The sequence below is a fragment of the Leuresthes tenuis genome, unplaced genomic scaffold (assembly GCF_036924035.1).
Source record: "Leuresthes tenuis unplaced genomic scaffold, fLeuTen1.0.hap1 SCAF_7, whole genome shotgun sequence".
Lineage (NCBI taxonomy): Eukaryota > Metazoa > Chordata > Actinopteri > Atheriniformes > Atherinopsidae > Leuresthes > Leuresthes tenuis.
The window spans coordinates 19,245,471-19,267,861 of record NW_027325361.1 but is presented as its reverse complement, the minus strand read 5'-3'; the positions used below and the strand labels follow the sequence as shown (position 1 = coordinate 19,267,861).

Here is a 22,391-nt window from a genome sequence, read left to right as displayed (position 1 = left end):
TCTTTGCATGTATACAGGACAGGCTTCTGCTTTGGAAACAACATACTGTAAAAGTATAAGGAGGGAGATGAGGTGAAATGTAACGATATTCAGGTTTAGATTAGATTTACCTTTATTTTATAGGCCTTAGACCTTTTTTTGGTATTGTTTTCTACACAACAAACTTCCAACCGCCTCACCGGGGCCTTAAAGTGGAAGTTGGAAGTGAAGAAAATAAATGAATAAGTAAATAAAAAAAAGAAGAAGTTAATCCGTATAACATTTAGTAATCCAGCCCGATCGGATCGATAGTTTATTGAACGTGTTTGTGATTAGTAGCTCTATTGATTGCAGTGACATCATGTGAACACACCTGACTGATGGTTTCTGCCGCTACCAGCTTGTCAGAATTCAAATAAATCCGCGGAGCCTCCACGACCTTTATGACAAAATGTATTTTTTTCTCTGCGTGATTGTTTCAAATTGCGCCTCTTTGCAATAGATCACACAGCAGAGACGGACGGAAACGTTTGTTCGAGCGCATTTGTCTTTTTGCAATTTGCTCAAATGACGGATAATTGAACCCGGATAGCTTTTTGAAGGATAAGAGATTCACAGGGAAATTGCAGACTGTGATACATTTACAAAAAGAAAAGGAGAAGAAGAAGAAGAAGAAGAAAAGAGTAAGCTTAAATACGCAGTCTGTTGACTCATTTTTCTTTTTAACGCAGATTATTTTTAGATGCATTTCATTGGACTGAGTCAACTAAATTTGATCGCAGATTTAAAAAAAAAAGAAAAGAAAACATAGAAACACCGAACCACATTGATTAGGTTTTTTTTGTTGTTGTTTTTTTTTTTTTTGTAAAAGGCGTGCCAGGCCTGCTTTGGCACCTGTTGTTCTAATCTTTTTTTCTTCCCTTTATGGCCGCAGAGGCCTGCTGTATGTAAGCCTCTGTTTCTAAATAAGTGGATTTTCATTTTTGAGTGAAACCAAGAGCAGAGAGGAAATGTGCGTCCAATTCTTCCTGCCAATCGATCAGACTGCGGATGGATCAATATGGCACCAGGGCTATTGATCAATATGGTCCTCTATTGCTAGGCGCTTTCAAATGCAAATGCACCTAAATAATAATCTATGGCAACACACTAATTCCTTAACAAACTGCAGGCAAACGCTTTACAAACAGCGATTCAATGTACAAGTGACTCCTGTTTTTTTTTTCTTTTTCCTCCCCTAACATTTGGGTCTTTTATATGTGGCTGCAGAGCTCTGACTGTGAAACACGCTGTTTAACAGTAGGTTGCCGTTTAAAGATTTAACAGGACAAATACGGAACATTCCAAATGCAGGGTGACATTGATTTGGCTTGTAGCCTATTGAAACTTTGCAGCAAACGCTGGATGAGTTCAAAGTTGTGCGACTAAGAAAAAATATATTTTTCCTCTGCGAATATGCGGCGGAAAAAAATATAACCTGGTGCGTGAACAACAACGGTGTCCCCCTTTTAAACTAAGCTCGAAGAGTTTCACGAGTTTTGCGCGCGTATTTGTGGATGTTGAGGACCTCTACATGTAAATCTCTACAACACAGATGTACACACACACACACACGCGAGTTTACTTAAAGTATATAGAGCCAAGGGCAAACAAGGCAGATGTTGCGAGTTTTGTCTCCAGGAGGGCCACAGCAGTGTGTGTGTGTGTGTGTGTGTGTGGATTGGGTTGAGAGCTGCAGCTCCCCCGTCCCGCTGACTTGCTCAGCGGCCTGATCAATGCGACATTACTAAACACTGCTACTTAACTTTTGCCAATAGCCAGATTCAAGTAAATATACTTTAGAATACATTAAGCGTGATGCATCAGCCACGGAGTCATTCAAGAAGTCATGAAAAGATTAGTCTGTCTCTATCGAGTGATTCCTGGGAAAATAGACAAGCTTACTGGAGAGCTAGCCAGCAGAAAACACTCTCATTAGGATATAGTCTGCAGATTAGATCATACAAGATTTTTTTCCCCTTTAGTTTTGAGGGAAGATGAATGTAATCAGATATATATGTGTGTGTGTGTGTGTGTGTGTGTGTGTGTGTGTGTGTGTGTGTGTGAGAGAGAGAGAGATTTGTTGCAGCATGAAAATTACTTGGTGAAAGCCAATTGTACTGTTTACAGAAAACATTTAAAACGCTATAATAATAGATCAAATAAATATTTAATAATAATAACAGTTAGTAATCATTGACTAAAATTAATAGAGATTAATTACAGTAAAAGACGCACAGGGTGCAGTTTGCAGACACTCAGCCGACTGAAAGAGTTCAGCTCAATCTGTGCGGTCGTTTCCGGCCATGAAAATGCCCGCCGAGACAGTTCAAACACACAACTGGACGGACCGAACTTTGGGTAGATTTTCTGGCACCAAGCAAAACATTGAGCGGTGCTCTTGAGCATCAGTTTAACTGATCAACAGACGACAGCTTCGAGATGAAAAAAACAAACAAACAAAAGCTTTGGCCCTCATCAACGCAAACTACTGTAACTGTAACTACTGTAAAAGTCCATAAAAAAAATTAAAAACTTTTTTTTAAGCAAATAATTTGCAGTTAATAATAAGGAAGTTAAAGTTAAAGCACACACCGCTTGCTACACATGCATCACACTTTAAGTGTGTGTGTGTGTGTAAAGTCGATGCCAACGTGGTGCTGAGGCCACCTCCTCGCCCGCTGGTGTTAATATGAAATAAATCACCACGTCTGTGCACCATCGCCCAGTCAGGACGCAGATATTGACACAGTTAATATTTTATATTGTATTCGCCATAGGATATGCTTATTTAGGTATTGGAGATCAGACTACATTAAAACACAAATTAAACTGAGCTCGAGGCGCATACATAGATTATGTGTGTGTGTGTGTGTGTGTTGGGGGAGGGAGGGTGCTGTTTTCCTTTTGTTGTTGTTTTTTTTTTTGCATTCAAATACTCAAATGTCATTTGCGCTTTCCTAATGAACGATTCCATCAACAAAACCAAAGAGGAGGAAAAACGATTGATTGGAGATTGACAAACGTCTTTTGATCACTTCCCCACGCCCATGTTGACCCAGCTGATGTAGGCCGATCAGATACCAAAATCTACCGAGAGCCGGGCAGGTGCCATGGGAAGGGCTGAAGTTGTGGGTGAAAGTGCAAAACTTTCCAGCGCGCTGTTTTTGGGTTGTAAACCCCGGTGAATTAGGAGCACGGAGCCAGCAATGAAAGTTAACATCCATCACCACCGCGACCAATAAGCTGCTCTGGCCGGCTGGCTGAGCACAGATGACGGATTCGCTGCTGTGCGGGCTTCGGTAATTCATTTTCGATAGCAGTGGTTGCTGGGATCAATACAGGGACATTAACCCAAGCGGACACTGCTGTTCTCCTGATGGCACAAGCCAAAAAGCCACCATCCCCCTGTTGCCAATCAGCGAAGACACAGTTTTTAGGGTCATCCACTGTGTGAGAGGAGCTCTGTGCCAAGGCCACCGACATCACTATTCATCAGCGAGGTTATGGATGGCCGTGACCCAAGAGTTAGTAAACACTGGTCAAGGGGATTATTTTATGCAATTTGCAAATTTGCGACTTCCTGGACTGTTTGGGTATTTTTTTCTGGGTCGAAATCTTAATGGGCTCATTTTACATAACACCGCGGTGTAAATGCCAACGCTTCTCTCTTGGTAACAGTGTTCAGAGTTTACAGAGCGACTAAGGCTGCCAGCCATAGCTGGCGACACACACTTTGCAAACTTACAGGCGCAGTTTCCAAAGCGCATTTAGCAGGGTGTGCAAGGCTGGTCACTGCAACTAACGTAAAACAAAAAGAACTGCAATAAATAGTATTTGGGAAACTTATCAGAGTCGGGCTGATTCAATTCTGGTTGTTCGGGGGGTTTATCTGTGGGGGCTACAACATTACGCACATATAACAATACTTGGCCTCTAACTCAAGCTGGACATTGCACATTCTTACAAAGCACTAATTTCAAAGGCGTCCACTTTATAACTAAAGAAAATAAAAACTTGAAAAAAGTCTGTAAACTGTTTACATTTCTAGCTTTCCACCAAAAAACAAAAACAAAAAACACGGCCGCTTACAATGGAATCCTATCCCTCCATCTGACAGCGCGAGTTGCCATATTGCATCCATACTGCTCCTGCAATAGGCACCAACCTATCGATGCATCTCCTGATCCATACACACTCTGACATTGATGGATGGCTGAGCGGGATTGACATCAGCGAGCGGCAAGTTTCATGCAAGAAGTTTGCAAGGCGTGAAACATTAGCCTTCGTATACGAGAGCTGGTGTGTGAGCAGAGAGTTTGATTTTCCTGGTCTGAATCCAAGGAGCAAAGATGCGAAAGAGGTCAAAGCCTAGAGGCTATGACGAAATAACGCTCGACAGATTTATACAGCTACACTTTCTCGAGGAGTGGGGGGGATAACTTCGAAAAAAAGTTTGTACACTTAAACAGCAAGGGGTCGGAAAGAAATAGGCTATATTTCAGTAGTTTGCTGATTAGATCGTAGGATGCATGCAAATGTGATTTCATTGCCTGATGAACATGTCAAAAGGTCAAACGTAAGATCCGGAGCTGCATTTTCACGTTTTAATGCTTAAACGAACAATGGCAACCTTTAAACGTAATCATGTAGAGAAATAAAGGTTGTTAGATCACTTCCACAAGATAATTTCTGGTTTTTCTCTTCACATTCGTGCCTGGTGTGACACGTCAATTAATATTTAACCTTCAACAGAGCCGTCACATGTGTTGTCACCGGCGCCTTGTCAAACGCTTTTATCAGAGAAAACAAGGAGCGAGTCCTCCTTATCCATCCGACTTTAAATGTTGCGCACTCTGCAAAGAATTGTGCCTCTGTGTTTTATCTAAGGTGTCTAATGCAATCTTTTTCAGGAATTCGAGGTTCAGTTTGCAACACGAAAAACCCATGACACCGGGGGCCAGTGACGTCAGATTGGCCCCAGACAGTGCGAGCGAGAGCGAGTATGCACCGCGGGGGCGCGCACGTGCGCACAGGCTCGGTCTCAACTTAACAAGAGCGCGGGCGCGTCAATATACACACAGCGAGGCGAGCAGCGCTTTGGGTATAGTAGAAGGTGCAGAACAGCGAGAGAAATCCAGGCAGGCGCAGACACCTTCACGCACCGAGCAGAGGTTTGCGGCGCACTTTTGTGTGGCGGCCGGGATCCGATCTTTTAAAACCATGCTGGATTGACTGCAGAGAGACAACTACAATCAATGGCTTGGCTTTGAAATCGTTGAAAATTTATTGGAAAGGAGTGCGAGACAGAGCGACAGTGGGAGAGGGAGAGAAGCGAGAGAGTGGCGAGAGAGGTGGAAATAAAGATCCTTTCAACGATGGAGCTTACAATGGAAAACATCGGAAATCTGCACGGTGTGTCTCACTCCCATCAAACGAGCGACTTAATGAACTCCCCACACGCGCGCCAGTCGTCGGCGTCGCATCGGAACTTGGTGTCGCACGGACGGTCAGCCATGGTATCCAGCATGGCCTCGATACTGGAGGGAGCGGGGGACTACCGCACAGACCACGCTTTGTCTGGCCCTCTGCATCCGGCAATGACCATGTCGTGCGACTCCGGGATGAGCCTGAGCAGCACCTACACCACGCTGACGCCGCTGCAGCACCTGCCCCCCATATCCACCGTTTCGGAGAAATTTCACCATCCACACCCTCATGCTCACCATCATCCGGCGCATCAGAGACTTGCAGCTGGGAACGTCAGCGGCAGTTTCACCCTGATGAGGGACGACAGAAGCCTGGCCTCTATGAGTAACCTCTACGGCCACTACCCAAAAGACATGTCCGGCATGGGGCAGCCTCTATCCCCCCTGTCCAACGGTCTCGGGTCTTTGCACAGCTCCCAGCAGACTCTCAGCGCCTACGGTCCTGGAGCTCACCTCTCTAACGACAAGATGCTCTCATCGGGAGGCTTCGAGTCCCACGCAGCCATGCTGTCCCGGGGAGAGGAGCACCTGGCTCGAGGTCTCGGGGGCCACGGGGCCGGGCTCATGACATCCTTGAACGGCATACACCATCACAGCCATCCGCACTCTCAGGCAAACGGATCCATGCTGTCAGACCGGGACAGACAGACGGTGGTGGGAGGCGGGCAGGGAGCTGGGTCAGGGCAGGTGGAGGAGATAAACACCAAAGAGGTGGCACAGAGGATAACAGCAGAGCTCAAGCGCTACAGCATCCCGCAGGCCATCTTTGCTCAGAGGATCTTGTGCCGGTCCCAGGGAACTCTGTCTGACCTGCTGCGGAACCCTAAACCGTGGAGTAAACTCAAGTCTGGCCGGGAGACGTTCAGGAGGATGTGGAAGTGGCTCCAGGAACCCGAGTTCCAGCGGATGTCAGCGCTCAGGCTTGCAGGTGAGTGAGGAGACAGCTCCCAACCTGAGTGATGTGGAGGGATCAATTAGAAGTCAATGTGGCGAGACTGCCAATAGCTGCTCAAACAGACATTACTAGAAGTTATTAGTCGATTGTATTGAGTAAAACTTCATCATGACAGTTGGGGTGTTAAATGTTGGGGGGAGATCTATATTTTGATTGATGCTACAAACCACGATGGTATAAACCAACGCTGTGTGATAAACAAAACAGGCATCTTTCTGAAGCAGTCTGCAGACAGTTTGCGTTTACGCACGATACAATATGGACACATTCCCTCTTCTTCTTCTGTCTCCTTCTCTCGCTCTCTCTCACTCACACACACACACACTCACTCACTCACTCACTCACTCACTCACTCACTCACTCACTCACTCACTCACTCACTCACTCACTCACTCACTCACTCACTCACTCATAAAAACGGCCCTAACAAAGAAAATCAAAGCAGGAAGTGTTCCAGCTATTCAAAGGAAAAATTTACATGAAGATGCATATTACTGCTGCTCAAATGCCCAGATTTATTCATCAGACAAACTTGATCTGAAACTTTGCTACTTTCCTTGTCTAATACGCACATCGTTGCAAACATAGTCTGAGGCCTGGCCAAAGAGCCAGGGGGAGCATGACCTCCTATGGATCAATATTTCGGGTCCAGGCGTCCCCTTTCAGAGCAGCGCACTGATAAATGATCGATTTGGATTTGAAAGACAGAGACACAAACAGATGCGTCTTTTCTCTGCCCTGCGTTCTCCCCTCCGCACTCAGGGACCGTCACGTCTCCAAATTTGATTTAAGGCCTCACTCTGCTGCCGAGAAATTGCTCATTGAGGTTCGTGAAGTTATGTGGCACGTAACTCTGACAAAAGCCCTCTCTGCCTCGTCGTTTTGATTTCCTGAATGGTTCACCCCCTTGATCGGTCTTTTCGATTTTTATTGCGCGAAGATTATCACATTAAAGGCTGTGATTTGAACCCACCTCCCCGCCCTCTTTAAACCCTTTAACACCTGATTAACGGGACATAAATGAAAACAAGACGGTATGGCGGGGTTAAAACGGAGATGTGAGTGAGAAGTCCCTTCTCATTGATGTTTGTGTAAAGGCCCTGTTTCGGCTTGCTGCGCCTCCAAACGTCAATCAGCGCATCTGCGTCGTATTTCAGCGAACAGTTCAATTAAGCAGATATAGTGGCATATTTTAGTTCCAGTCAATGCCCTATTGAAAAGCACTTAATGGCATGTAAATTGTTCCTTTGCGTATTTAGTGGGGTTCTGGTAAATAAAGATTTAAACACTCCACAATTGTCTCTTTAAGTGCCACTGCTGTTAAAGCTAATTGGGCTGTGGGGTTTTATATCTTCCACAGCCGACATCAGGATAAAACCTCCTGTTCGACTGACGTGTCGGAGTGGCACAATCCAGTGTAGTGTATACCTACAGCATGTGGTAATGTGGTCGGGCCCAGGGCAGCACGTAAGAGGTGTACGCCTAAAGATGCAGATTCTTTCACAATTCGGTTGCAGAACAAACCGAATTTCACCTTTGTCGTCGTTTGAGCCACTGGCGATACGTGTGCTCAACGATTCCATTTCAAAACACAATGTGTTATACATTATCGCTATAACATGCAGCACATCTTAAGGCTTTGTTGTCTATTGTGCATTAACCTGCCGTCACAATAGATCTTATTGTGACTCGAGTTGGGCTAAATGACAAATGACTTGTATGTAAATGCAAGGAGCAACATTTTACTTACTGCATTTAAAATCACAATTATCCTCGGTGTGCATGTGGGCTGGGAGTGGGAGTTGGGGGGGTTGTGATGCTGAAAGTGAGGCTGGGCCATACTCGCTCGGCCACATCAATCAATAAATTCAAATTACTATTCCAAATTCATCACAGTCACACAAATCAATGCAGCTGCCCTGCTTAGCTAATGCGAAAATGCCAGTGTCTGCACACACACACACACACACACACACACACACACATGACGATCCACTCGTGAAAGGAAAAACAGAGTAGAGATTGGCCTGTTTGGGGGTGGGGGGTGGATTGTATGTCCTTCACGCTGAACAACGAGGGCGAAGACACACAGGCTCCCCGGCCTATTTTGCTCTTCTTCATATGCAGACCTATATCATCCAAGCCAAGTAAACACGGAGGCTTTCATACATATTCTGGGCATCTCAGAATTACTCCACGGATTAGACGGCTGCTGTATAAACAGGCAGCTTCGCTGTAAAGCTGCACAAGTAAGAGATACGCGGGAAAAGTGAGGTTTGGGAGGCATTTAAAGATCGCATTAACGATGAAAACAATTCGTCTTTGCATCTGTGTTGAATTCCACACTCCATCTCAATGTATTTGGTCGGGTCAATACAGCCCTGATCAATAAGGATAGCCAGTGCATCTATCAATTATCCCGCCTCAGCACTCTCACCCATTGGTCTCTCCCCTGGAGCAGAGGGGGAGGTGGGAGGCAAGAACCGGAAAAGGTTGGGAGAGAGGACAGCTGTTATAAAAAAGAAGAGGAAAAAAACGCTGCTGCACACCTTTTTCTTTTGTCTTTGCTGTTATCGTGTTGTATTTGTTGTATGCAGCTCACTCCTCTTCTCGTCGGGACAGTGCTCACGCCCACTCATCTTTCCAGGCTGATACACACACAATAAAAATCCAGTATTATTAGCAAAAGTAAACGGCTTACATTCCTATTTTTGGCCCATTAGATAGCTATACATTGTGTGAAGTGATGCCATGGCATGTGAAGGTCCCCCTCTCTTAGAGAAATAAAGAAGGAAAAACAAAGCTCAGTAGGTTCATTTCCATCTGAATGGCCGAAGCACGTGCCAGGGTGCGCGGGTCAAGACCCTCAGGACACGGACATAAAACATTGTGTGGAATGAGGGTGGGAGGCCTCTGTCCATGTTTCAATGGGCTGCACGCAGTTTACTCAGGCCTAATCCAAGAGTAGCACTCATCCCACCCACCCCACCCTACTCACACTGCACCCTTTCTCTTCTGCACTGTGCACCATCACAAAGCCTACATCCATTTTTCTTTAGAATGTTCTTAAGGTGACAAGTTAACTTTCATCTTCGGTAAGCGTTCACAATTTTAAGATTAACTCACGGTCTCTTCTGACTTCAAAATCACTCCTGAATGTAGACAATTTGTGGGGAAAAGGCTACAATGATTGTTTACCTTCAAATGGAAAACATTTAAACCTGTGTGTGAAACCCACAGAGGAGGAAAGCTGCTTATAACCTTTCATGTATCTCTGCAAGGCATTTAGTGTGAGGGAACCTACAATGAGAGCTGTCCAAGGTGCTGAAATATCCCCACCGAACTGCAGGATCTGGTCTCTCTTTTGAGGACAGTTCAAGGTGGTGGACTGGAGTTTTACCAATACATAGTTAATATGATTCTTGCAGGCTCTAAACACCGTTATTTCATCCAACAGCTTCCACCCATCGATCAATATTACAATCCACAATCGCGTCAATCACTCCATCCTGCATCCTACTTTCCAGGCCAGCACGGAGCCCACCGGGGTTTCTATTTAAATTACGCTTCTATATCTTCTGGGAACAGCAGTGTAGTCCACAAACTAGAAGGTCGCCTCTATTTTGTGATGTTCTCCCAAATATCCTACTTTGGGAGACAAATATTTGTTAGGAGGAGTGCTTTTTTGGCAATTTAAGATGTTAAAATTGGATAAAGCATTAACATGTGATTGATGCAGTATAACCTAACACCGTTTCTTTTTCCAAGAAGAAATGACTTGATGTTGGCCTGTGAAATGATCGATTTGGAGTTTAATAATTGATGTATGAGGGGAAAGATAGGGGCGTAAACAGTGCAGCTGTGGTTTCAGAGCCTCCTCTTTCGTTAAGCACATCAACGCGGGTTGTAAGTACCGAGACACACATGTACAAGCATCGCCTTTCCAATCCCCTGGTGGGAGAGCAACAGACATCTTCGCGAGGTCATACCTCGAGGCTATTTTGGTTAAATCCCGGGTTCAGAGTGACTCATTCCAGATGAAATGACACATCACATCTTGCATCATTATCTGCAATCCGGCATAAAAAGCCTGGTTGACACATGTCAATAAATTCTACATCAAATTAGCTGAAACCGAAATGTTTGGGGCAGAAATAAAAATAATTTGAAAAAAAAGAAGGTTATGTGATTTTGTTTACATGAGTGCGATGAGGTAGTAGCTTGCAGTGGGAAGCTTTTCCTTCGTCCATGCACAACACCAAAGCACTAGCTCCACTGCAGACGTGTCGCCTTCTCTCCTGTATGTATGTGATCGGGATGTAGAGTGCGTCTGCGCCACATTGTTAAGGCCGATCTGGCGAGCCCTGAATCTGTATCGATTTCCATTCCTCGGCCTCTCCTTTCCATCTTTGGAGCTGCGCCATGCGGCCATGCAACCCCCTCCATCTCCACGGTGCAACACCTTTTCTCCCGTTAACAGCTCACCTTTCACAACACATAACACAATCACGGGTAGTCTCTCACACGGACACGCACCACGCTGCGTGCTCCGGCCAAAGAGTGTCAAAGGCTGACTTGAAAACCCAAGATTTTCAGTGGCTCCCCTCTATTTGTGTGATAGAGTGGGATTAGCAGCACGAGGCTACTTAAAGTTCACACTCGTTTAACCTCCTTCACTCATTAAACATCCCACCCACCGTGCTCCATCACACACTGTTCCTGCCACGTTGACCTAATAATTCAAAATAATGTAATTATAATAGAAATCAGATTAGCCATACTGAAGAAGGAGCCTGCACTGACTCCTTTGTATCTTCACCCATTTCTCTTCCAGCACGCACACGCGCGCACGTTCCAATTCACACGGGATACGTGGTTAGCAATTATAAATGCAGTAGAGGTCTGGACTCTGTACAGTCTCGCGGCCCGTCTCTTCTATTTTAGATGATCAATTCCTACGCTACTCCGTCGCCCCCTCGCCGAAGCGGATCGATAGGAGAGAATGACCTTTAAATCAAATTGCTGGCAGAGTCAACGGAATGCGCGCGGATAGCATCAAAGGGTTAATGGCAGTGAGCGCGCCCCGCTTACCAGGCATAAGAGATACAAAGGGCCAAAACCTGAGATAATCATAATCAGATTTCATTATTCGTACATATGCACTGGAGTAAAACAGAGTCACCAAAAGGATATACAAAAGTGGGGCGAATGAATGTTTGTGTCTTTGTGTGTGCGCGCGTGTGTGTGGTGCAAAAAAAGTAATCAGACTGTGGGGCTTTTGACCCGCCACAATCTGTGCTGGTTTACATAAGAGCCAATGCAAGTGATGGTTCCAAAGAGCAGGCTTGTGCAATTAAAATGCTGACGACCACGTCAGCATTGTGTTGATGGAGCTCTGTGTGTTGTTATGTAACGCTTGGGTGCCCCCCGTGCGCCCCTCCATATACCCCCCCCCCCCCCCCCCCCCAAAAAAAAAAAAAGAAAAATACTGTGACTGCTTTCTGCATTCTGCATGCGCCCCTACACATCACTTTACAGATCACAGTCTTTTCACTACTTTCACTGTGGTGTGACGTGTGAGACGATCCTGTTCCCCCAGAGTTACAACTCGGACAGGCCTAGACACAGATCACTGTTTTTTTCTCTCTCTCTCTCTCGCTCTCTTTTTTTTTGGGTAAATTAACCCACCCGAGGTTATAAATCAGTGTCCAGCGGCGCTGGAGCTGCAGTGATTCCGCACACCCCCTGCTTATCTGAAGCCCTGACAGGCCATCGCTTATTAAAGGGCCGATAATGGCTTGTTTAATGCGCAGGCTAAGAACACAAGGCAAGGACATTGTCCACGCAATTAAAGAGAAGAGAGGCGGGGATCCAGTTGATCACTGTGAGAGAGGTATCTATAAAAGCGAGACGCCATTTGACATGTGTTAAAATCCCACATTTATGGACAGCGATGTTTTTTTTAGCGTATTTCCCACCCCAGTGCTTGTTTTAATTTAGGAAATGGTTAAATTAGTATTTTGGGTGAAATTTTGAAAAAACAAAACAGGATTTAATGGGGAAAAAAAGTCTATGAATCTGAATCAGTTGAGAAAAAATAAGGATCCGCAAGCCACTGAATGCTTCAGTGCTGACACTGACATTTTATGCAACCTGTACAATGTATTTTCGTTTCCTCTTCCATGTAGTCTCAGATCACGTAAAATAATAAAAGAAAAGAAAAATTTAAAAAAAGCAGGCAAAGTCTGACATTTTCCTGCTGACAACTCATAGCTTGAAAGAAACGAGAGCCTACAGATGGTTTTGTATGGAGACTGTGTAAGTCTTTTTGCAGGTCGATCACAACAAAACCGCAAACACACTCACGGGCACACACACAAACACACACACACAGACACACACACACAGCTTATCGTACCCACAGATGCAACCCGAAACTCCGGTTGGGCAACCCCACACAGATCAACAAAGGAACAAAACGACTGTGAAATCAATTGATGAATGAATCGATGTCAGCCCATAAAGCTTTTGTGTTACATGTTATTAAATATAACGAACTAGCTTCAGGTTATTTTCAAATTAATAATTCGGTTGCGCTCGTGAGACGATATGAAAACCGCTGACTGTTGTTTCTTCGATTAATTATTCAGGATTTCTGAACTTTTAGAAAAACACTGCAGTGTGTGTGTGTGTGTGTGCAGGAGTTATTTTTCTTTCGAAAACAAGAACATTTCATGCACCTAATAACGCTGAAAGAAAGAATGACACATGCAGGAAATTATTATTATTATTATTATTATGAAAAATGTTGCACACGGTTGTTGTACAAACTGGTTTCTTTTTTCTTTTTTTGAACAGTATTTTTCTTTAACTTGATGTCAACATACAACCAATAAAAGCCGCCGGTATTAAACCAAACGAAAGCAAAAGAGCGCGAGCAATTGAACCCACAATAATAAAGAGCACCCTTTCATCTCATTTCAGTTTGATCTGTTTTGCTCTGATTTGAACGCACTAAGCGGATCATCGCGGTGAGGTGTGGGTAACTAATATTTCTGCTGTCTCGCCGTTCAGACGATTGAGCGAGAAGGCTGTTGAATTGAATCTCGAAAAAATTCCTGCATATTGAAAAACAAAGTCAGCCCCGCGTCTCTCTGGAGAGCGAAGCGTCATAGCGAACGCGGATCAGCGCGACGATGCTCCTGCGACAAAATAAGAGGTTAGCAGAGCGGTGACAGCTCTGGCTTCAGCTGACATTTGGAGTATCTTTTTTATTTTATTTTATTTTTTTTTCAACTGAGGTGGATCAAAAAAACTCAAACGGTGGATCTCCTCAAACCCTCCACGTTTCGCTGCAGGAGGGGTGTGATGTAATTAAAAAGAAGGCAAACTTCGACCTGAACTGGATATCCGGCCATACTCCCGCGAGAATTCGAGGATGTTTGCCCATCGTGAGGGATCTGCACGATAATAATCTTTTAAAAAAACGTATTCAGGCGCGCAAATTATTATTTCGCAAATTATAATTTAAAAGCGACGAATTATCCTCTGAAAAGTATCCGCATTCTCTCCACCAGCGACAGGTGGAATTGTTTCTTAAATAAATTGTATTTGAAGCAGTTTAACTGTCTACTTACACACTTAAAAAGTTTATTTTTTTATTCAAATTTTTTTTCTGCTTGTGGGTAAATTGCTTTTATTCCTTTTATTCTTTGATTCCTCTAATTTTCCAATAAAAAAAACCCCAATAATAATAAAAAAAAAACTGACAACATTTATAAATGTCTAAATTAGTCTAAATCGGACACACGTGCGACGGTGCCCACTTCTGTTATTAGTGGGGAAAGAATAAAATAAAGCATCATAATCATTATGGCTATCTCACATAACTTGTCGAAGCCATTATGAATGAAATCAATGGTAATCACAGAAGAGTATCATTCCAACAATGGAGGCACTTTTACAAACACATGACACATGACGACCATGGTTCCTATTAAACTGGCAATATGTATGTATACACACACACACACACACACATATAAATATATATATATGTATATATATATATACATTTCGGTCAGGTTTTCTTAGCATGCGCCTAAATGGCTGAATGCTTTTAATTATCTAAAACCTCATACGGTGGGTGATCATCAGGCAGCAGCCTCCACTTATTCCTGAATTTTCTTAACGCTGCGCAATGTCTTAATTCACCCCCGCGTTTCTAATAACATAGCCGAATAAACCTGCACTATTCCTTGCCTTCGTGTAGTGCATCGCACGCCGCAATTGACATTCCGTGTTCCTGGCGTATACTGTCAACTGAAGAGGTAAATCCAAGCGCACGAGCGAGTGTGACAGTTGATGTCGCGGGTCCAAAGACAGGGGCGATCTCCAGATGTCTCGGGCTGCAGAGTCTGGTTGGATTTAAAGGCTGGAAGGGGCCGAAGATGGAGCCGGTGAGCTCAGTGTTGAGTGTCATTGAAGCGCTGGAAAAGAAATGCCTCCAAGCTGAGACGCAGGAGAAGGCAAACAAACAAATTGTCCCGCTTTATCAGTATATTAACACCAATTCTCACTCATTACATTAAGGAGTATCGAGCTGGAAGTGTTTGGGCCTAGAGAGAGACAGAAAATGCAGCTTGGCACGGCCCCTGCAGCCAAATGCCACAGCTATAGACAGAAAAATATAAGCAACAGAGCCATCAATCTTTAGAGCAACGGCCCATGCGAAACAGCAGAAAAGTTACTTAATAAATGGGCAAAAAGTGCCCAATCACGTATTTACAACGGAGGCTGCGGCGACGAGCGCGCAGCATAGATTATCAGCGAGGACAGTACTGCCCTGCCACAATAAAATAGCTGCACTGTGTGAGCACAAAGGCGCCGAACCGTGACGGGAAAAACATGTTTACTTGGAAATTAATTAAATCAGCACACTATGGTGACCTCGTCTGCTTTATATGGATCACAGCCAAGGCTCTGGAAGTGGATTTCACACCGGCTATAGCAGTCAGAAAACGGAAAACTGGAAGTTTTTTATTTTTTGTTATTATTGTAAATGTCTAATCATGATTTGACGAAACACTATAGGCACAGTATTAGGCGGTTTGACTTTCTCATTATGAGCAGGAAGGGCAGCGATGATCAATAAATGATTAATGCTCAAGATGGACTCACATCTGCAGGGAGTGAGCAGGCCTGCTGGAGACAGCTGTGAATATTCAGCATCATGCAGAACACACAGCCGGAACAGGTGATGATTATTTACTCCTTTTCCTCTCTGATTTCAGCAGCAAAAGCCGGATCATCACACCACTTCCTTCCAAATGTGTTTATTTCATTTATTTATCTACCCATCTATCCAGTTTGCGTCTCCAGCCCCCTTCATGAATCTTCTCTCGAGGCCCGTGACTCCCCTCCCCTCCGAGGCATAATTAATTGGACGAACTGAATTTCACACACGAATTATTCACGAATCTATCGATCGATATTGAACACCCTGGGCCTCTCTCTTAACCTCGCTTGGTTTGTCGTGAAGCGAGGAATATTAATGTTATCAGTGGAAAATAAAGAAGGCCCGTTTTCACCAGAGCACAAGTTGGAAAATCACTCATTAAGGGATTCGAGGTTGCTGTTAATCCAACCGAAAGGCCTTTGAGCTCGACATTCATGGGGAAATGATCTTTTACTTTATAGGCTTGTTCATGCAAAAACAAACAAACAAACAACAACAACAACAACCCAATGTTCTACGAAATGTACCTGTAAAAAAACTCGACAATATGTGTGTTTTTTTTGTTTGTTTTTGTTTTAAGTGAAACGTTGGGCTGACGTTGTGTTGACCAATCTCTATTTGTGAGGAATCCATTCAAAGTAGGTCTGCTCCTGCTCACAGATCCATACAGCGAGTTATAGAAATCACACTCTTCTCCCACCAGCAGGATGTACACCTCAAAAAACACTCAGCAGCACCAAACCGGGGTTTCTGTTCTTGTCCGGCTCGCTCTTTGTGCACGAGTTTATGTCCGTCTCTCTGCTCGGTGCCTACTGTAGCTCTAAAAGCTGCTATGATCGATTTCTTTTTTTCTTTTTTTTCTTTTCTACACCGAGCTCGGTTCAGTAATCAGGGCCCCCTTCCTCACCGATCGATCGATATCGATTACTAAATCCAGCGCCTGTAGCAAAGGCAGCGCACTATGGCGCCCCCGTGCAGCCGGGCCACGACGAGAGCGACACCTGCCGACCGAAAAGGCGCGGAGCAGGCGGTCGATTATAGTGTCAGGACGTGACCATCCGGTGGAAAGATGAGAGCGTTTGTTTCAGCTGGTTGAGGAAGAGAAGAGAATCACTCCTCCAGCTGACTCTTGTCTGTGTTTCCCGAACATAAATAGATGAATTAATAGTGAACGTGTGTTACGTTTCCTTAATGCTATACTTGTCAAGTTTAAGGCTTGACAGAGAAAAGATAATGCCCCCCCCCTCACCAAAATTTGTTTTATTGAAAATATCGCTCTGCAGTTTGTTCCCAACGCTTTCTTCCAAATGTGTGAGCCACTTAAGAGTAAATCTATAAATAGATTCAGGAAGAATAGTCTCCCTGTAGTCAGATCCATGTTGGGTTCAGAGTCTGTAAATACAACACACAATGTGAGACCATTCATGGAAAATAAAATGTTCTTTTTTAAGAAAAGAAAAATCAACTAAGCCCAAATGTTGCTTCTTATAAAGTTTGCATCATTTTCTTTTAAAGCACTGAGGCAAAAATTAGAAAAAACGCAAACCAAAAATGAAAGACTTCAGCCAGAAGACACGTGCAGCCGCCTTTATGCACACCTGTGCCAGGACTCACATCTGGACAAAGGAAGAAACGGCTCTTTTACCAACCAGGAGCTGAACGGGAAGTAAAAGTGTTCATGAATTTGTAACTGCACCACAGTTGGTAAAAGATAAATTAATAAAAAAAAAAACATCAGTTACGACAACATCAGGAAAATTTCCACTTAAGCTATTTTTACCACCACATACTAATTATTCATGTCGATAGTGCAGTCAGAAATTAAACATGCATCAGTGATTTGTTGGAGATATTCTTAAAATGATGATGATAATAATAATTTGTCCATTTTGCACTCACAATAACACACTGTCTTTTGAATATTTGCATTTCTGTCAGCACTTTTCTCGAGTGTGCAGATATTTTTCCCCACCGTTACCAGATGTGAGTTCTGGTTGCTGTGGAGGTACAGACCTGTCTCACATGTCGGCATTACTTTGCTGCTCCTTGAACTTCAAACGGGCCTTGTGGAGCTGAAACGCTTGTTTAGGCTCGCAGTCCTGCTGGGAAACAAATCCTCTTCCACACAAGTTTGATCCACACAAGCTGGCGCGTCTCTGATGGCTGTACTGCAGTAACGTCTCCCTGATCCGTGTGATCCAGCACCCAAATGTGGAATAGGAAGAGGAACCTCACAACAGGATTTTTCCTAAATCACATTTTGCTCTCTTAAGCTTTCTGTTTACACTCTATGATTTATCAGTGGGAGCCATTTGCGTCTGTAAAAAATGAGTAATCCTTTTTCATCAAGCATTTCTTTGTTTGGCTAAATTAGCCTGGACTGCGCAGACTTAAAAAACTATAAATACTTCTTGGCTGTGGAGTCAGAACAGATCATAGATTATTGCCATATTGATGACTGGCAAATAAATCAGTGCGCAATAAAAATCTATTCTACAAGCGAGCCTGCAGTATTTGTCCCCTGGAACTATCAGGTGGCATTTAGTTTAGCCTATATTCGTAGCTAAATGTCATCAGAAAACATGAGTTGAAAGTTGCTGAAGTGCTTGAAATTATGATGAAAGCACTTTTGTTAGAGCAAGAACAAGAAAATGACTGCAAGACGTTCTATGTCTGTAACGTTTCCACAAAAAGCTGTGCAGCTTCTTGTCTGACCTCAACTCATTGGGAAATAATTTCAGCTAAAACGAAAACCGGAAGAATCCCATCCTCCTTTCTCCCATCGTCACGGCTACCCTTAATAAATCAGAGTTCTATATTTGATGACATACACGTTGTACATACAAGCATGCTTTTGGACAAATTTATTTGGGAGCCATTAGCATGTGCACACTGGCATGGTGCATATAGCGGCTGTGCTGATGTGAAATATGAATATGATGGATGTGCAAGTGTGCAGGTTAGACATCTGTACTAAATAGATTTGACTGCAATGGCTGATCAATGGGCTCTGTTCCACTGTAATTAGACACACAGCGCCACTGCTTGGCTCCAGCCACTTCAGCATAATCACAACCTCCCTACAAACCCACACATGTGCACACTCTAATGCACACCCACACATAGGGAAGTAAAACACAAGAGGGTAAAAAAAAAGAGAGAAAAATCAGTTCTTAAATGCATCAAGAAAACACACACACCCAGCGTGAGAGTGAGATATTACTGAAGGAGGAATGAAAGTATCAGACAATACCAACAGCAGCAGGTGGAGACCCCACAGGGAAGGCATCTTTCTCTCCCAGATTTGCTCTCTTTTAATTGAGACAGTGGGGAAGCTGAGTGGGACGCACAGTCCGTTCTGGGAGGATTCGATCCTCAGTCAGCAGGGGGAACGTTTGGCTGCAGAGGTGGTGCCTTAACCTTACGCACACACACACACACAGCTCCTCCTACGCTATCTCTGGGCGCCATTTCTGCCTTTTACTCTCCACCTGTCTGCTGCTCACCACACGTCTCCTACAAATATCTTGAGTTTCAACGCACTTACCCACAATACAGCACTCTATTAACTATTAATTTCTGTGTTGGCTGCACACAACCCCATCACCCCCTCGGACCCCCTCCCAAATGCAAGAGCACACAGTTTTCTTTTGAAAATTGCTCTGTGGATGGGAAGGGGCTCATAGCAGCCAGTGCAAGCACCTCTCAAGTGTTTGTGTTTGGAGGGGTGTGTGAGGGTTTATAAATACCCTCTCAAAGCTCTATAGAGTGGGCTCCAGTGGGCTCTGTTTGAAGTAGCAGACTGTAGACCTGCTGGGGGGGGGATTCTGACCTCAGTCCCTACAGAGAACCCCCCCAATTCCTACAGCAAAGTCGGTCAATATCTCGCTTTCTCCTTCACATGCCGCCCTCCCTCCTCTTCTCAGCTCCTCTCTTTAGTTCTTACACACACGAATACACACACTTTGTCTCACTCCTGCACCTTATTTCTCCTTGTCTCCATTCTTTCCCCGCCCCTCCTCTGGCTCTCATTTACACAAACACACACACACATGCACACACACACACACACACAGAAACACAAAATGCTTACTTTTGTGCAACAGTCACTCAGTCCCCCATTGTGACTCAAACTGCATTAATATTGAATCAAACAGCAGTGTCTCCAGCTAGCAGGCAACAGCCTGTCCCACCCCATCGCCTCCACCACCACCCCCCCATCTTTCTCTCACCGCAGGCTGGCTCCCTGTCTGCACTCTGCAGGATGGAAGGAATATTCCCACTGGGCAGGAGGCATGGATTAGCTTTAAATCAACTTTAATATGGCAATAGAGATGGAGCTGTAGCATCACTGCTGGTGTATAAACTAGATTTTATGTGTTTAAGTACTGGCTAATAGTTACTTTACTTCCCTCCACCTCCTGGTTTTGTGATGTGGTCATGAAAGCTATCACTTTTGTATATTTACCTTGTTTTTTGTTTTCTTCTCCTCTTTTTGCCTCCCACTCTCATTGCCATCCCTCCCAATGCTGCCGTCCACACCAAGCCTGCAAGCGCAAAGAACAGGAGCAACACAAGGACCGCAACACGGCACCCAAGAAACAGCGTCTCGTCTTCACTGACCTGCAGCGGCGTACGCTCATTGCCATCTTCAAAGAGAACAAGCGTCCATCCAAGGAAATGCAGATCACCATCTCCCAACAGCTTGGCTTGGAGCTCAGCACCGTCAGCAACTTCTTTATGAATGCACGCCGCCGCTGCGTCGACCGCTGGCACGATGACCATGGTACCAGTCCCGGGCAGCCGGGCACATCCACCACTACCTTCTCCAAGGCTTGAGAGGAGGAGAGGGCCTTCAGAGGGCTGGGGAACCAGGTTGGAACAACAGGAGACACGGGGAATTGGCTGTGAAACCTGTCTATAAGAACCCTGCCTGGCCTGGACCACCTGAATGTGTCCTCTGCCCGAAAAAATCCTTTGTGCCATGCAATCATCTTTTTCGTCAGTCAAAATCTCAAGCTCTCACCTGAAAGAAGCATAAGAGGTGAAGTGTGAAGTCAGGTCCACTCTACATTACTCACATAAGGACAATCATTGATTTAGTCTTTTTTTTTGTTGAAAGAAAATCATTTTTATGGCATCTGACAAAGCAAAGAGACACCAAAGATTTGATCTTTTTGTTGGACGGTATTTGCATTTTTCGCTGGCCTCCTCCTTCACCACCTAAGTAGCCACTGATACAGTTTCTTTTTCCCCCCCCTCTTTCTTTTTTGCTCAACTCACCTTCTTTGTGTCTGCCTCCTTACTCACATCCCCTCTATGCCGGCATACGGAAGCAACAAGGGCGAAAGAACGGCAATAAATCTGACAAGACAACAGCACATTGCCTTATTATCAGAGCCCCATCCTGCACACAAGGCCGTCATAAAGAAAACAACACCGCCTATGAAAAAACAAACCAAAAAAAAACAAAAAAACAAAACAAGGCTCTTCAATTCTCTGCCCCCCCTCCCCTTGTAGTCTCCTTCATTCCTCGGCCAAAGGTATTCCCTGAAGGCCAGCCATTTCAGAGAGCAGCTCAGCCTGATCATACAGCAAACTAATGAATTGAAAAATGAATCGATGCAGACAGAGAGAGCGGGGCCTTGACCCCTCCTGAAGGTGAAACTCAAGACGCTCGGCGGGAGATACTCAGGTCTTCGAGGCCCAGGTTATATTTTTTGCACAGATGTCGGAGGCCTGTGGGGAGACATGTCATTGTTACTCTTAGCCTGAGCCTAGAGTCTGTGTTTCTCTGACCAACAGGAGAGGCGGGTGAGATGTCTGGACATGCTCTTTGTTCTGCTGGGAGCTTTTCCTCAAATCAATAACTGAGAACCAAACGATGACAACAACACGCTCGGGCATCCAGCCAACTACATTACAGCTGCATATGAAAAGCAGAATGTAAGAGGAGCACATGGTACCCGGTGGAGATGGGGACACAAAGGCCTCACTACAGCAGCAGCAGCAGCAGCAGCAGCAGCAGCACACCTCTCCATCCTGGTCCTGCCTGCACTGCCAGAGCAACAGTGCCCCCTGCTGTTGACAGCAGAGCAAGGGGGTTCAGAGCGGAGGAGAGGGAGGGAAGAGCCACAAAGATGCTGAGGAGAAGTCATGGCACAACACATTCAGGCCCTCGCAGCTCTCTGAAGACAGATCAATAGCTAACCATTATCCTATTGTTGTTCTTCGTCCAACCAGCGCTGGTAAATCTGGAGGAGGGGGATGGTCACGTTGAAAGCTAAAAATGCAGGGATTTAGTGAAGACAGGGATTTATTTAGGCAATTCAGATCTGACAAAGATTCACAAATGACAAAAATTACTTCAAAAAAGGGGGGAGAGAAAAGTACAACAGAGTAAAATGTAACAGAAAGCTGAGACAGAGACAGCTGAGGCTTGATTTAGATTATTTTGGGAGGCTTTGTATTTTGTCAAATCATTTGTCAGCCATCCATTTCATCCGTTTGCAAAAAAAAAAAGAAAAAAAAAGAAAAAGAGAACAATTTCCCAACAGACATGGTTAAAAGCAAACCTTCTGGTTTTCCCCACACAAGGGTTATCAGTAGCTAACCCAAAGCTAACCACCACACTCAGCTGTTAAAATGCTACAACAATTAGTGCCAATGCTTACTGCCTTAATGTGAGTCA

General features: G+C 44.5%; 2 protein-coding genes across 2 annotated transcripts in view; both read left to right on the top strand.

Annotated features, from left to right (window-relative positions):
- Window positions 1-5,178: 5,178 nt before the first annotated feature.
- On the top strand, window positions 5,179-20,539 carry onecut3a (one cut homeobox 3a). The gene is made up of 2 exons (XM_072389719.1): window positions 5,179-6,435; window positions 20,247-20,539. Exons 1-2 carry the CDS (start codon window positions 5,397-5,399, stop codon window positions 20,537-20,539), a joined length of 1,332 nt encoding a protein of 443 aa, XP_072245820.1. The 5' UTR covers window positions 5,179-5,396.
- Window positions 16,062-22,391, top strand: part of edem3 (ER degradation enhancer, mannosidase alpha-like 3) — a 461,179-nt gene continuing 454,849 nt past the window's right edge. The window contains exon 1 of the mRNA XM_072389716.1: window positions 16,062-16,066. The gene's annotated coding sequence lies outside the window, so the exon portion shown is untranslated. The remainder of the gene's footprint in view (window positions 16,067-22,391) is intronic.

What these genes read in the sequence shown, in the direction of transcription:
- onecut3a (XM_072389719.1), top strand. Translation starts at nt 5,397, where the DNA reads ATGGAGCTTACAATGGAAAACATCGGAAATCTGCACGGTGTGTCTCAC. An exon ending in GTCAGCGCTCAGGCTTGCAG is followed by an intron (nt 6,436 to 20,246) that starts GTGAGTGAGGAG and finishes GTCCACACCAAG; the next exon opens with CCTGCAAGCGCAAAGAACAG.